Below are 16,363 nucleotides of genomic sequence, written 5' to 3' on the forward strand. Positions count from 1 at the left end.
ACTTTCACAATGCCTCTCTCCACCCAGGTGTATAAACTGGTACTGGCAAGTATACTGCTGGGGGTGGGGGAGAAACTCTGTGATGGACTTGCATCCCATCAGACTCCTAGTTGTTTCAAACTGAAGATAAGCGGCTTTATGGGCCACTAGGCTCGTATGCAGACTTTACCTTTCTACAATGATGTGGAAGGAAAAACAATGACATCATAATCAGTGACACTGACATCATTTTTTTCATTTTTAATATAATTCTTGAATGTACAACTTTAAAAAGTAGGCTTTCGTACTAAAAAGGAGCTATAAATATCAAAAGCTATTATGAATAAATCTAGGAATAAAATATGTACAGTAATTTTTAAATGGATTAATGTTATCTCAAATTTGAATTTAAAAAGGTTGGTTAAAATCTCTCCCACAATGGACACTGAATCACCAGCACAGATTTCTCTCCAATATTATTCAGTTGTTTTTCACTTTATCTGTTCTTTATAAATAACTACATTTACTATATGGCAAGGGAGTCTTGAGCTAAATCCAAGCATTCTGATGGTTCTTTCTTGGTCTGGATTTTTCCATACGAAATGGGATCATGAAAATGGTCATAAACCATGTATTTTTTTTGTTTCTGAAAGCTGGCAAATCTAAATTTGCATCTAAAACTGTGTGCCATATAATAAACTACTTCCTTAGGTAGCCTGCTCAAGCTGTACTGGAAAATATTGGCCATCACTCCTTTTGTGTGTACCTCATTCAGCTTGGTCTGTACTGCCACGACGTCAGGCCAATATTCCCCAGGACAACCCTACTACTGTAAATCAGTAAGAGGTGAGCATTTAAAGACCTGCATACTGCTTCTCAGATACATGACATGATAGATAGAATAAAAATTAAATTAATAAAATAATTTGAACTCTTAAAATACCTTTGTAATTTGAATTTTGCCAAATGTTACTCCAAAAACCTTCACTTGATTCATCGGGCAAGGGAAGAACAGAATCCACTTTCCACTAGCCCCAGGTTATTGGATATAACTTTCTTTGCAAGCTGAGCAAGATTCTGTCTTGATTTTAGAACAAGGATGTGAAGAAAGCATATTTCTTTGTTGGTTTTCAGTGTAGGGCTGCCACTTGGTGCTAATAAGTGGATAATACAACTGGCAAGTATGGTTGTAATGACTAGAAGTGCACTATTTGAAGATATTCAAAAACAACACATAACAAAATGATATGTGGGACTTTTGAAAGGACACTAACATTGTGCTGTTTTACTGTAAAATGTTTTTTGTTTTTTTGCTATTTTACTTGCTTGATCATGTAATATTCTGTAATGTATCCTTCAGCTCTTTGTCACCAAAACAATCAAGTCCTCATAATGTCTTTAAAATATCGGCAGACGTGATAATGGATAAATTACTTAACAAAACAATATTACCACCAAATTCTTATAACTGACATTATTTTTTATAAAATGCTAGCTTGTATTAGTAAGGGGAATTAGTACTTTCAACTCCAAACTGAAACTTTCAATCAACAAAATGTGTTGACTGTTATTAAACTGGTGCATGGTGTCAATTAATTAATTATTCCAGTCCCCTCCTCTCCTTTGCTTGGACGTGTAACAAATCCAACTGTTTTCATTTTTATACGCTGCTACTGATGTTTAATGTTTCTCCAACAATTTTAAATGTGCTTGAGGTTGCGCTGTCAGAAAATCTTTCATTCATTGTCACTGATGTCTGAAAACAAAAAGATATGTAAGTACAGTGGAACCCCTATTAAATGGTCACCCTCGGGGAAATGGGAGGTGGCCGTTTGATAGGGGTTGGCCACTTAATAGGGGTTGGTGTACTTTGAATATTTTTCACCATCAGGTTAATTTCTTAGTGAACATGGTGTCACTTCAAGACAGTCATGACAAATGTGTGTTTGAATGTTTTTATCACTTGTCACCCTCAGTTTCGGACTGTTATCTGCCATCACCTTTTCCAAAACAAAGTTTTTAAATTTTGGGTGGCTGTTTAATAGGGGTAAAAACAATAGAAAAACCCTCATCGGGACAACCAAAAGGTGGCTGTGGCCGCTTAATAGAAGTAGCTGGTTAATATGGGTTTTATTTACAGTATTTAATACTGGCTGCTTAATAAGGGGTGGCCGCTTAATAGAGGTTCAACTGTATAATTATTAAATTTTTATACTGCAAACTTAAGGTTTGTAAAGGCATGAACAGGCTAGTAGACTGTGAAGAGAACTAGTACAAATTCATTTTGTTGATAGAAACCAAATTTCTGACATTCAAAAATTTGTTACAGATACTGGTTGATTGTTGGTGTGACTTGACTGCATGCTAAGTTTAAATTATTTACAGAATTGGAAATTACAACTTTAGTTTATGATCAACTTACCACTGATATAGGAAATGCGAACTTCTCTTCTTTAAATTCAGCAACCTAAAAGAGGTGATAATTGACATAAATAATGGAATAATTGCCATTACCAAACTGATTAACAGGGAAAATCAGTAACTATGAATATTGTGATGGTTAGACCCTTTTTTATTCCATACTTCTGCCAACTGTTACTATGAAGGCACTGATGATTCCCAAGAAATACTGCTTTAAATAAATCATTCAAGCACATTTTTTAAGCTTATGGTAATGAACGTAATACATGCTTTCGAGCAAAGGAACTCTAAAGAAACTAATCAAGACTTACTATACTGCCAACAAGCAAGTCATAGCTCTGGCAAAGAGAATTTTATTTATTCTCCTAACAGATTGTCACACAGATACATTTCTTAGTGATAGGTGCATTGGAGAGCAGTTCATTCATACTCAAGTTCTTCGTAGTGGAGCTCCGGCAGCCTGATGGGCCGCCAAGTGGAACACCATACTCATATTGGAAAGAAAACCCAACCCATGAATTGATTTTCTCATGACTATCATGGCTAGCGGTATTGCTCGTGAGTGTGTTAACGCACGACAATGAAAAAGTTGCACAACATGGTTGCCATACTCTGGCTAATAGGTTGACTGAGACATGTATGCAGCCTTGGTTTACAGCATACATCTTTGATATTGAACATCCATGTTATGGTCACATTGACACCTGTTAAAACAAGGTATCTGTTGACCAGTATCACACAACCATATTGCAGGCTCAGTTTTAAAACACACTGAGTCCACGTTTTTTTTTTTAAATTGACCGCTGCCCAAGAACTGGTTTTTGGTTGGATCGTGGGCTCAAGCCAGGTAAACTCTGTGTAATCGAGGCCGGGTTAGCAAGTTACTATGTGCTAACCCAGGATTAAAAAAGAAGGCCAAAGAATATAAACAGAAAACGAAAAATTTATGGAAAATTAAAAAACTCAAATCAAAATTATCGCTTGTCCTTTGCTCCACTTCTGATGTCATCAGCTTTGACCAAAATTGGCATCATCTATACTCAACTTCTGCAGGAAATGATCTTTTCAATAATACCCAGATCAGAGTGATCAGCTCAATGGAGCCTGAAATATGCACGAAAATGCTCAGAAATTTGAGTGAAAAACTCACAGCAAAATTTCCTGCGACTACATGTGGCTACTCTATGGTAAAAATTGCCCATGTCAATGATGCTTTCTCAGACTTTTGAACTGGAAGCAAGCCCAGCAGAAAGATAAGAAAAGGAGAAAAAGGAAAGGCAAAAAAAAAAAAAAAAAAAAAAACGAAAAGCCTAAAGATGTAGGTCACTTTCTCGTCCAAAAACATCTCAAAATTTTGATTTCTGCGCTGCCCGAGCAAGCATGCTGAAAAGTGCGATGCTAGTGGAAAGAAAAGCATGTTGTCATGTTGCAAATGCCTTTTTGAGTAGATTGGAGCTAATTTGGCCCATATCAAGCCTGAAAATCTCCAAAATGTCCGAAAAATGCATTTTTGGCAAAAAGTTCTAGGAGTGAATGGGTTAATCTGGCTCCAGGAGCTCCGCTTTTAGGCTTCGCTAAATCTAGATTTTGTCGAGCAGGTCAGTAGTGTAGTTATCATAAAGCTTGCACTAGTTATATTATGACTGCACAAGTGTCAAGTTACTGGTACATATTGCCTGGGATCATTAAACGTCTTTGACGGCCTGGATTTCAAGCAATATGTTGCCTCGAAATGCTGTATTTGCGTTTGGTGGGCCTTTTTGAGCGGCGTCGACAAAACCTGGATCGGACCGGATCACGGATCGGATCAAGGAAAAAAATTCAAAATTCAAAATTTTGTTGAGCAAATTACACTAGAGTGACTACTGTCAGCAGAACGTGTTATTTAATTCAGGTGCGATATTCCTTTATTCTTTTATAATATCAAGCCAACAGGGAGCTGGTCACAGATGAAAACATGTCTTCATATCTTTCTCCACAGTTCAACTATATGATATTTCGTATATTCACTTGCACTCTTCACCATCTATGGGTAAATTACGAACTCACAATGTGACCAGCTCCCAACTGGCTTGATAGCTCAGTTGGTAGAGCACTGCACCGGTATCGCAGAGGTCATGGGTTCAAGTCCTGTTCTGGCCTGAATTTTTTTTCAGGCTTTAATTTCGTAACTGCTTAAGTTGTGTATATAATTGCGATGATCAATCATGTCTTTATATCTTTCTCTGCAGTTCAGTTAAATGATATTCCATATATTCACTTGCATCAAAGGTAAACTGTCATAAAATAAGTCAGCATGGTAATAATAGGACGAACGTATGAATTGAAACACAGAAACTAAAAACACTAAAAAAATTAAACACCTGATGATTTCAAACAATTTCCGTTTTTGAGACAAGTATATACTTTTACAAGATGTGAGTTTGGAATACGATATTTCGCACTGGAATAGAACGAAACAAACCATTTGTATTTCAAGGAAATATAGCTGTTTTACAAAAAATTATAGGAATAATTTCGATAGTGTGAACGATAACGCAACCCGAGAATAAACAACATTTTAGGAGTCACGATTTTTAGAGTCATTTTTAGGGTCGTAAAGAGCTGCCTTTAAATAAAATAAGACGTTAAAATGATCGTGTTCTAGGATAGAAAACACTTAAGAGGCAAGAACAAATCAAAACAGAATGAGGATCGTTAAGGATGGCAAAGATTAATGAGGACTGTAAATGATGAACTTGAAAAACTGTAGGCTAGTTTTTTCAAGATGCGCAAATCGTGACGTAGCTCCTTTACAGCAAGTCATGTCCTTAAGCTTTCGTACGTAAGTTTTCTCATTAGCTGTAACGCCAACTGTAACGCTCACATCTGACATGAAACTGTAGCCGAGAATTAACTACTGATACTAACAACAATTTCAAAACGAGAATGGGAGGTTCACGCAAGCTTCGAGCCAACTAACGTTCAAATATAACTACATCCGCCTGTTCACTACAATTTAAATTCGTCGTAAATTAGGCGCTTATGTGGCTTTTTAAATGACCTCTTGTCAGTCTCTGTAATTAACATGTCATTGCGTCAAATTCGGGATTCTTATTTTCATTTAACATATTTTAGTTTTCCACTTTTATTTTTTTATTTATTATTATCTTATAAATGATTTGATTTTTTTTGGATTTTTTTTCTTCAATTTTTTTTTTCTGTGATCCGGTCCGTGATCCGATCCGTGATCCGGTCCGGTCCGGTCCGGTCCGATCCTGGTTTTGTCGACGCCACCTTTTTGAGCGCGAAAAACTTACGTTGGATGTGGAGTATTGCACTTGCCCTTTCGGTGACTTCCAAACACCCTTTTCCTGACATTTTTCATTTAACGTCTTCCACATTCTGTAGTATTTCCTCGCTAGGGAGAGAAACCTTTCGGATTTTTGTTTCTCTGCGTCTATAAGCTCCCGCATATCGACTTGCACTTTATCGATATGTTCTTGCCTGCCCATCAGCAATTTCGCGAGTTTCGCTTCTCTCTTCCTGGCGACTCGTCTCTTTCTTACTTCCTTTCGTTTTTGATTTTTAGTTTTTGCTTTCTCCTTCTGTTCCTCTGTTTTTGAAGCGGTTAAATCTCGTTGAGCAGCTACAAGCCATTTGGGTACCTCAGCCGACATTTTGTTTTGATATTTTGGCGCCAAAACATTCTTTGTTCGCGGGAAGGTCTGGTAACAAGTTTTTCCATTCAACTAAACATTCCGGTGTCACAGTGATTTCGGTATCCCTGTGTTTTGGGTACCCCTGTACCCAAATCCCTTGTGTTTTGGGTACCCAAAAGACTGAGAACGTAAAACTGATGCAAGTGAAATCATCCACAATTGTGCTCAAAACCCATTTATCTTTTACAAAGCTTTGTCTCAATAAATTAAAGCATTCTTTTGCTTGATATAATGCATCAGTCAATTCCAGCAGTGCCCATCCCCCCCCCCCCAACCCGGGCTAACCCCTGGGCATAAGCATTTTTTTAAAAAATGGGCAAGTTCCCTGGGGTGGGGACACATAAGCTGTCTAAATACCCCAGGGTGGGGATGAAAAAAGAGGGCAAATGCCCCGCCCCTGGGATCATCGCCTTCCAACACTTCTGCAGTTTTTTATTAATCAGTGAATAAAACGTTCAACTGTTCAGTCTTTTATTAAATGCAACGGTAAGACTTCAAGGACAACAGTATGTGTTAGTTGATTTTGATTATATTTATTTCTTTATATTTTGTTTTTAACAGTTTTCAAGATCTGTCTTGAAGATCGCATCATTTGAATTTGCAAACCACCTTCATGAATTTAAAAAATGCTAGACTAGTTTTGAATGCGAAATGCGAAATAGTCATGTTCACATCAGTGATTGTCTTGTGATAAACAAAATATAGCTCACCTTGTCACTTATATTTATATGCTTACAAGTAATTAAGAAATACCTAAAATTTAGAAAACATACCTTTAAAAACATCTACAAGTTTCTCTAGTCCCTGACGGACAAGCCATAGTTCGACAAACACCTTGTCTTTCCCGATGAACTCATCCATGGCACTTTCGAAAACACGTGTCAAATGCCCGGACTGCAATAAAATTGCGAATGCCCCACCCCCGGGACTGACAACGTGAGCAAATGCCCTGTGGTTGCCCGGGGAGGGGGGGGGGGGGGGGGCGGGGGAATGGGCACTGCTGGAATTGACTGATGCATAAACACAATACGTCTCTTAAAATAGTCGCAATTCCTAACAGACTGTCTTATCTGAGTCCGCAGTTATAACGACATACAAAAGTGGATTCACACGCTAAAGATCCTTGTACAAACATGCACTTGGTGCCTATCGATAACCTTTGAAATGCATGTTATTTTATGTGAGAAAGATGCTTTTGAAACCTCGGATAGTGCAGTGATTGAATTTAGTCAATATGCGAACGAACACACTGAGATGCGGCCGTCACGCAATACACAAGCTGTGATTGACCTGTGTATGTTGCCAGTCAGAAATAAACTTTGTCTTAGACTTGTGTGTCGCTCTTTCCTTGACCATCCCTCCTAGTAGATTTTGCCGGCGAACAATTCTCTTTGCCATTAAAGTAGATAAGGCTAATCTTTGGACATAGGGAAACAAATAGAAGTAGGTTACCCAAATCCCTAGTGATATGGGTATCCCCTTCCAGAGAGTTTGTTTGTCCTTGTTTCTTTAATTCAGGGTTGCCAAATGGACCGAAGGTTAAAAGGAAAAGCAAACTTACAAAGACGAAAGTTATTTCAACGAGGAAAGGACTAGAAATGCCAAAATGTTGGGGATACCCAAATCCTTAGTGATATGGGTATTCCCTTCCAATATGTTTGGTTGTGATGGTTTCTTTAATTCAGGGTAGCCAACTCGACCAAAGATTAAAGAGAAAACAAACTTACAAAGATGAAACTTATTCCAATGAAGAAAGGACTAGAAACAGCTGTAGAAATGCCAAAATGTCGGGGATACCCAAATCCCTCGTGATGTGGGTATTCCCTTCCAATATGTTTGGTTGTTATCATTTCTTTAGTTCAATGTAGCCAAATCGACCGAAGGTAAAAAGGTTTGCTTTGCCTTTTAATCCTCAGTCAATTTCGCTACCTTGAACTAAAGAAACGATAACAAACAAACACTCAGAAGGGGATACTCATATCACTAGGGATTTGGGTATCCCTAACATTTTAGCATTTCTAAGTCCTTTTCTCAATGGAATGACTTTAGTCTTTGTAAGCTAGCTTTGCCTTCTTATCTTCGGTCGATTTGGCTACCCTGAATTAAAGAAACGATAACAAGCGAGCATATCGGAAAGGGATACCCATATCACTAGGGATTTGGGTATCCCACTTTCCCAGTGTTCAAAGATCAAAGGACTTAGCTTGTCTACTTTATTTGCATTTTTTATACATGTCTCCGAAGAAAAACTGCTTTAATGGCAAAATCTAATAGGAGGGATGGTCAAGAAAAGAGTGACAAATAACTAAGTCTAAGACAAAGTTTATTTCAGACAGGTAACCGTACACAGAGGTCTGTCAGCTGTTAGCTTGAGACCTGCGTATTGCATGACAGCCGTATCTCAGTGTGTTCGCTTGTATATTGATTTTATTCAATTGCTGAACTATCCGAGGTTTAGAATGCGGCTTACTTGTTTAAAATGACGTGCATTTCAAGGGTTATCGATAGGCACCAAGCCCATGTTCATACAAGGAACTTTGGCGCGTGAATGTGTTTTGTGTGTCGTTATAACTGCGGACTCGGATCACACAGTCTGTTATAAATTGCGACTATTTTCAGCAACTTCATGTGCTTATATCAAGATTAAGAAAGTTTTAATTTATTCAGTCAAAACTTAGTAAGAAGATAAAGGGTTTTTCAGCTGAATTATGGATGATTTCACTTGCCCCAGTCTGTGGTATATAATGCTTTCAGTGTTTTGGGTACCCAAAACACTAGGGATATGGGTTCGGAGGTACCCAAAACACGGTGATACCCAAATCACTGTGACACTGGTTTGCATTTCCGGAAATTTCCAGTGGCGACTGGAACAGCATTTTCAGGATTCCCAGAAAAAAGAACAATAGGCCAATTCCGATATATTAAAATTCTAACTTGGTTCCGAGGTTTAGGGGAATAAAACAAAACAAATTAATTATTCATCCCTCATCCTTGATGCAATTCCTTTTGTTTTATCCCCTTAAGCCTCAGAGCCGAGTTAGAATTTTAATATATTGGAATTGGCCTATTAACCTTGCAAGGTATACCAAACTTATCGGAAATTTCATTTCCCATATGATTTTTTCTTCCCAGAATTTGAGGTTGAATGGTTCGTTTTTCAGAAATTCATCAATTTCCAGATTTTCCAGAAACTTTCCTTACCATTTGTCCCTGTTTCGAAATTTTTGGAATTTTTGGTTGAATAGAAAATGCCCCTCAGATGACATATGGTAAATCTACTATCAATTTGGAGTGACTTAAGTCATTCATGTTTTATTATCAATGTCATCAGGACATTTTTTTAACAAATATTTTGGATAAATGATTTCAAAATGTATTGATAACTTAAAATTTGTAGCAAGAATTTGTGTTTATCACTCCCAGCCATATACATGTAGCTCAATACATTTATAGTTTGCTTGAAGCCAAAATTTGATTCTAAATTAGAGGACTAAACATTTTTATTGCAAAATGAGTAGATATGTATGCCACATCAACAAACTTATAGCTTCAAGAAATTGTGTCTGTTCATCATCATTAAATTCTGCTTGTTTGCTGCTAGATTTGACTTTGTATTCATCATGTATGACCAAAAGCTATTACATTTTTAATACACTGAAGTGTCCTGGATGACTACCAAGAGTATTAAACGAGTATCTTCTTCACTCAGTGTAAAAAACAGACTATGGATTGCGGGCTTCAGACTAGGGGTAAAATGCAGACTGAAGGTAAAATGCAGACTGCAGGTGCATACCTTGTAAATATATTGTGTTATTTCGATTATCACGTGCTCACTGTAAACAGGGTTCTTCAGGCTAATCACATTGAGTCTGCACTCTATTTAGCTTGAATATCACTCAGGTTGGACTGACTATCACTCCAGTTAGCCTGAATATCACACTGGTTAGCCTGAATAATGTCCCAGTTAGCCTGCTTACAGTTGGCTCTCAATGATGGAAATGGTAACACTATTCAGTTAAAAAGTCTACAGTCTGCATTTTACCCCTGGTCTGCAGTCTGTATTTTATCCCCAGTCCACAGTCTGCAGTCCCCACTGCGATCAATGCGATCAAGAAAAAAAGAGAGATTGCATGGAGAGATTGGTTACCCCACTGAGGAGGGGTACCTCATCTTCCTGGGATCCCCCACTTCAATGTGAACAGGCCCTAAAGGTGTTTGTAGCAGGTCAAACTGTTGCTATGGTAACCTACTGTGCCACGAAAATAACGTGTTCACAAGATGATTGGGCAGTTTTCTGATACCATGATTTTAGTATTAACTGATGACGAGAAGTTATAATGACCCATCCATAATCTATGTTCAGTTTGTATCTCCTTTTGTCTGGTATGTATGCACTTATATTACGTCAGACACTGATTAAATGCGGAATAACGAAAAGTTTCTTACATTGCATTTGTAGCCTTCTCCTCGTAACTTCGCAGTGCTGTTTTGTTGTTCATTTAACAGCTTCCACATTCCGTAGTATTTCCTCGCCAGAGAGAGATACCTTTCTGCGTTTTTCTTTTCAGCTTCAACAAGTTCCTGCATATCAGCTTGCGTCTTTGACACCTCTTCATTGATTTTGTTCTCAACTGCCATTAACTGCCTTTGTTGTTTCGCCGCTCTTCTGCTAGTAATATTCTGCTTCCTTATTACTCTCTTTGCTAGCTTTCGCTTCCTAGCATCATCAAGTTCCTGCATAGTTGGTTCCGCTTTCGAAGCCATTTCATGAACTTTGTCTTCAATCGCTTTTTGCTTCTTCTCGCGTCTCGCTTCCCTCCTTCTTGCATTCCGTCTTTTCCTTTGTTCACTCCTCGTTTCAGTGTTCTCAGCAGGAATCATCGCTTCTTCTTTCTGGATCGTCTTAGTGCGAACATTTGGTTGACTAGCAGTTCTTCCTGGGGTTTGAATTGTTATTAAAGGTGTCGAAGGAGTAGAAAGAGTAGGTGTAAGAGTAGACCAATGCAGCCAAGTGTACGCCATCTTTGTTTTCGATCTTCCCGCCAAAGGTTATTGAAAGGCACATGAAAGTGAGGCAGGTTCACCGAACCCAGTCTTCCGTCCGCGCAAACTCTGGAAATTCTGATCTGGTGCAAAATAGAATGGAACGGACATTTTCGAAAAGTTGGTTTCTTGAAAAAAAGTTTACAACCAAGCATCCCCGTTCCGAACTTTTCCTCTGTGGACAAAGTGGCTTAGGTAGTCCATCTGACAAGCATGGGCGTTCGAATCCACACAATGCTTCTCGATCAGTTAATGAAATTCTTTCAATATATTACTACGACGACCAGACCTGACTGCCAGCAGTGTGAAACCCGATAAAAGTACCATTACTGAGAAGAAATTGTTCAGACAGCTCTCGCCTAGCTCCAAACCCCTACATCTTCCTCCTAAATGCATCAACCCCTATTATTTTCGCGAGGTTCTTCAAATCACATATTATTGATTTTGTATACAGTCTTGCAGTCTTAAGTTGATTCCTCTTTGTCTTATATGACGTCACAGCTTTGAAAATCAAAAACTGGAGCACGCGGTACAAATTGTTTAATTACTGGCGAGGAAATTAATAGCAGACACAATAACTAGAACCGATTTCAAGTTCAGATTTACGTACGACTGACTTTGGGATGAGGAAACTTTTTCTGCAGGCTAGTTTTGCTTTTTTTTCCCCCTTTGATATTAACTTACGCAAATGCGCTTTTTTTTTTAGAGATCTAGCAGTAAACGTTGTACTCAATTTGGCGATCTCCGTTAACTTAAAATTTAAGTTCATTTGCTTTTCTATTTTTCTGGCTTCTGGTTCCTTTGTATGCACTACTTTACTGAGCAGCGCTAATTTACCATGTTTTCAGTAACTCAGTAGTCTGGACACATCTTTTGTTCAGATATGAGTACTCACGTCCGCCGAAGACGGTAACTTTTAACAAATATCGTGTGTTTTTCAAGTCATATCCGGCTACATGATGAAATATCGTTGTTTATTTGAAATGGTCGGTTCCTTCGCGAAAAGTTCAAAGAACTAAAATATCAGAAATAATTCCAATTTGCCAACTTATTTCAACAACAGTGAGTAATTTCAATCGAACTGTCAAGCTTCCTTTTGGCCTGCATTGACCGAATTCAACAGCTTCCATTAACGCTAAGTGGCTCTTTTGTCGGCGAAAGTTTAGAGGAGTCACCTTGCATCCGGAGTGGGGAATATTTAACCAGTTCACTTCGCAGTGTTGTGATCACTTGCGCACAAAATTTCACAGCACTTGAAGAGATATTGTTTCCAAAAAGAAGTAAGTGTGTTTTACTTATCTGTCTCTACGTTAAGCGTGAACCTAAAATCTGCGTTATTTAACTTTGTCGCGGATAGCCGTGAAAAAAAAAGGAACAAAACAAAGCAAAACGAAACAAAAGGAAAATAGCTCTGCAAACGGCAACTGCAGTTTAATAATTGAGATCTTAAAACCAAGGTGTGGTATCCAAACCGTACAATCAACAAATAGATTTGTATTAAAAAAAAAAAAAATCGGACAATTTCTCAGTGAATTCATTCGCTTAACATTTCATTTTAACTTTGTTTGCAGAGATTTGTTTGACATGCCCTGCTTAGTTAACTGGCAGATTAGGATAGTTTCTCAAGTAAAAGACGAATTAAGCTTCGGCGGAGTTTTGTCCAGGGCCAAATAATTGCATTATCTTGACTGCACTAGGAATTTACTGGCACGAAGCCGCTAGCACGTAGCCTCCTCCAGGCGTTCAGTTAGTTGGTGGCAGCGTGAAAAACGGCGACTAAAAATGTAAGGGAGAAGAGCTTATTTTTTCTGTCCCCTATTTTTTCGCTCGCCGTTTTTTGCACTACACCCCAACTAACTCTGAACGCCTGAAAGAGGTTACCAGCATGATTCTGGACGATCAACAAAGACTATCTAAATCGCTGTTTCTGTATCCAGTGTTACTGAAATCGTTTTTAATCTTACATATAACTAATTGTCAGTTTACATTTTTGTAATTTATCAATTCTTGCAGTTTTCTGATTTTTTTTTTAGATAGCACTTGTTTCTTTTTCGTGCTCTCGGAAGCGAGTTTTTCTCAAGCTGCACACATCTTACAACAATCACCCAACGTTTTTATGACTGTTATTGAATTACGGTGCAAGTAATGTAATCAAATATAAATATATAAATAACCATTTGTCGCACTTGAAACGTTTATGTTGACATGGAAAAGTAAATAACTCTTAATGCCTCAAATTGATAGGATTAAATGCCGTTCTTGTAACTTCAGATCGGTCTTTTGTGAACTTGCACAAACGAAGAATTGACCGAATCCGCCTCCCACTTCGTATCTCCCTGAAAATTTAAAGAGTAACATTTAAAATAAAGTTTAGAGGGTATAATATTAAGTCAAAAATGTTATGTTATCCAAATAGCCGCCATCTGCATTACGGTATTGTGATGTCAGGTGATCTTCGGTAATTTACTGTAGACTATCTGAAATAGTTGGACTCTATATGACATCAGTCAAAAATCGTCGTAGGACCTTGAGTTGAGATGCTTTCAGCAACTGTCAGCCTTCGGGTCGCCTTCGGAAATATTCGGAGCTACTCTGAAATGTTCGTACATCCTCGGGAAATCTCCGGAAATGCATTCTTCCAAACCAAATACCCAATTCGATAATTATACCCTCTTATTAAGAAAATAACTGTAGCAAATTTATTCCCTATACTTACTCTATGAAGCTTTTCTTCTAGGTGTCAATCCTGTCTCACGTTACCATGGTGCAGCATGTTTTGATATTTCTTGTTCTTGTTGTACTTGTGCATGCAACCGAGGCTCGCCCGAGGCTCAACCTTGGAGAAGCTTTCAAGTTTATCAAAGAGTCTGAAATTCCTGTTGCCGATGCTAAAAGCTTGGAGGTGTCCAGGTAACATGACAGCTTCGGTGGTATTCCGAGTTTGGCTCAACGCGTCAAAAAAAATTTGGGTGTCCACTAAGTAACAGCGTTTCTTCTTACAAAAAAAAAAAAAAGACTGGACTTAGTTACAACATTGCCCAGTTGCCCTCATAAAGTAACAATGGAACGTTTCAAGTCAGTAATCAACTTAACCCAGCCCGTCATTAGGTGTTCTCGTTCTCTTGAAGCCGAGCGTAAAATACACATAAGGACCTGGGGACGGGTTGTGTGTCCGCACCACCTTCTCTCCGCAAGTTGCTCGACTGCCTCGACAGTTCTCATTCAGAAATTTCTCGAATTTGATTCCCTTATTTTACCTCGGAAATTCCTGGTAAATGTTCAGAAAATCTAAAGACGAAAACACTAAAAGCTCTTCTCCAGTCCAATTTCTTCTAGTATTGGGTAGAAATTTCTCAGCATGCAAAGAGGTCCTCAAAATGTGAAAAAAAAAAGTTACCGAGAAACCCGCGGGCAGCCATAGTTGGTGGTGTCAAAAAATTTGGCGCCGAATTGAGAGGGGAGGAAGAGAGTGCCTGGGTACTAGATCGGATTGTTTCCATTGTATCCCTGGTAATCGGTTCCTATTACTGTATTTTCTTTGAAGTCTAAATGAAAGTCACGACGAAGGACCAAACAAAGGCGGGAATTTGAGGCGTGATTTTCGGCTTTGTCGATTCCTCCCAATATGTTCGAGTGGCTAGCAAGCTCAAGGACTAGCAGCGATTACGGTAATAGCATAACTCAACTGTTTATATAGGGCGGTTTTCTCAAACTAAGACCAAGTGATAAATCTTAACGATCACAATGACAGAGAAAATCCAGTGAACCAATCAAAACTGGAAGCGCTGGAAATACTTTTTTCTCACTGATTGGATGACAAAGTGGCGTCAGTTTTTTTCAAGCCATTCGCCAGGCGTAGTAATGCAAAACTCGAGTGATTTTTTGGGGAGCGTTTTTCTTTCTATCTCATTTTATCTTCCTATACTTTTGGGGGCGTTTTTAATAAAACAACTATTCCACTCTCACTCATGGATATGAAATGATAGTACTCGGTGCTACGCGCCTCGCTGGCTATCTACCGTCTCATATCCAAGGCACTCGCTTCGGCTGAAGAACAGCGGAGTTCGTTAGCGCAGGATGTAAAATATACCAAGATATTCTTGATTCAGTATTTTACTGTTCTAGGGGAACAATTAATGACGTCATCACTTTCCTCATTTGCATAATACAAAAACGTAAATATCTCTAAAATGAAAGAAGATATTCCAAAAAGGAAAAAGCCATTCTTCTTTATTTTGAAAAGTCTTTTAAAGAAGCAGCAATTATTTTTTACTTCATAGGCACTTTAAGTTGTAATGGATTACTCGGGGTTTGGGGTTGGGATTAACACATTGTTAAAGGATATCTTTAGGGGTAAAAAACTGATAGCAGAATATTAATTCAACATGCCGCAAAATACAGGAAAATTAAAAGCTAAGTCCTGAATAGGAGGGGTCAGGCGCACAGATTTTAAATGTGATGGTCTATTAGAGTTTTGCTGCAGACAACTTTACATAGGAACAAAGCAATAAAGTTGTACAAGAGAAAATGAGGTGGTATCATGCCATGCGTTCATGTAAATGTTGAATCTACCCCCTTGTGTTGCAAAAATCAACTCACCATCTTAAATTTAGCATTTTTTTACTATCGCGTTTTGAACTGAATATTTTAAGGCTGAATATTTGTGCCGTTTATAAGGAATTTGGCTTTTAAACAAAACTAGGATCTACTAATGTTTTTCTTTTTACTTTGTTTTAACTTCAGAATGTACGACGGCCCATGACGCACAGTTCAAGATGTAGAGTATTGTCATAAAGTGCTGTTAACATTTACAAGTATAATTGCATATTAGTTAAAAAATTGTAATAAAATCAAAAAGGAAACACCCAGAAATTTGTTATGTTGTCAACTCTTCCTCAGAGCAGTTGCTGACCAAAACTGCAGTGGAGAAATTATAGGGGAAAAAAAAAAACAGCAAAAGGTGAAATTCCTTGATTTGTTCCGTTCAGTGCAAATGATCCTTTTCTAGTATTTTACGTTCCCTCACCAGGTTCCAAGCGCGTCACCATAAAATTTTGACTGGCATCCGCGTTTCTCATACCCCTTCACGCGCCTTTACTCGTGTGGCATTACGGTTGTTTCTCCTGTTCGTTTTTGAGCTTTTTCAAAATCTTTACCTGGCTTTGTGCGTTCCTACGCGACTTGTCTTTGCCTTGCATTAAAATTTTAGCTGCCATGAC

At 38.2% G+C, this 16,363-nt stretch overlaps 1 protein-coding gene and 2 long non-coding RNA genes across 4 annotated transcripts in view; 2 read left to right on the plus strand and 1 right to left on the minus strand.

The window, feature by feature from the left end:
- The window catches only part of LOC149109147 (uncharacterized), a 71,714-nt gene extending 68,006 nt beyond the window's left edge, over nt 1–3,708 (plus strand). The window contains exon 2 of the long non-coding RNA XR_016208517.1: nt 3,678–3,708. This is a non-coding gene — a long non-coding RNA (uncharacterized LOC149109147). The remainder of the gene's footprint in view (nt 1–3,677) is intronic.
- On the minus strand, nt 226–11,197 carry LOC110052726 (uncharacterized). The gene is made up of 3 exons (XM_020758886.2): nt 10,548–11,197; nt 2,402–2,446; nt 226–1,735 (listed from the first exon to the last, which is right to left on the minus strand). The coding sequence occupies exons 1-3, from the start codon at nt 11,121–11,123 to the stop codon at nt 1,640–1,642; spliced, it is 717 nt and encodes a 238-aa protein (XP_020614545.1). The 5' UTR covers nt 11,124–11,197; the 3' UTR covers nt 226–1,639.
- Nucleotides 11,198–12,341: 1,144 nt separating this feature from the next.
- Nucleotides 12,342–16,016, plus strand: LOC110052944 (uncharacterized). 2 transcript variants are annotated; one of them, XR_002297086.2, is made up of 4 exons: nt 12,342–12,424; nt 13,882–14,054; nt 14,689–14,812; nt 15,888–16,016. It is a non-coding gene; the product is annotated as an uncharacterized LOC110052944 (long non-coding RNA). The 2 variants fall into 2 exon arrangements; XR_016208312.1 differs by lacking the exon at nt 14,689–14,812.
- The last annotated feature ends 347 nt before the right edge of the window (nt 16,017–16,363 follow it).

The sequence above is a fragment of the Orbicella faveolata genome, unplaced genomic scaffold (assembly GCF_042242905.1).
Source record: "Orbicella faveolata isolate gen_17 unplaced genomic scaffold, um_ofav_v1 contig_25, whole genome shotgun sequence".
In the NCBI taxonomy this organism is placed as follows: Eukaryota; Metazoa; Cnidaria; class Anthozoa; order Scleractinia; family Merulinidae; genus Orbicella; species Orbicella faveolata.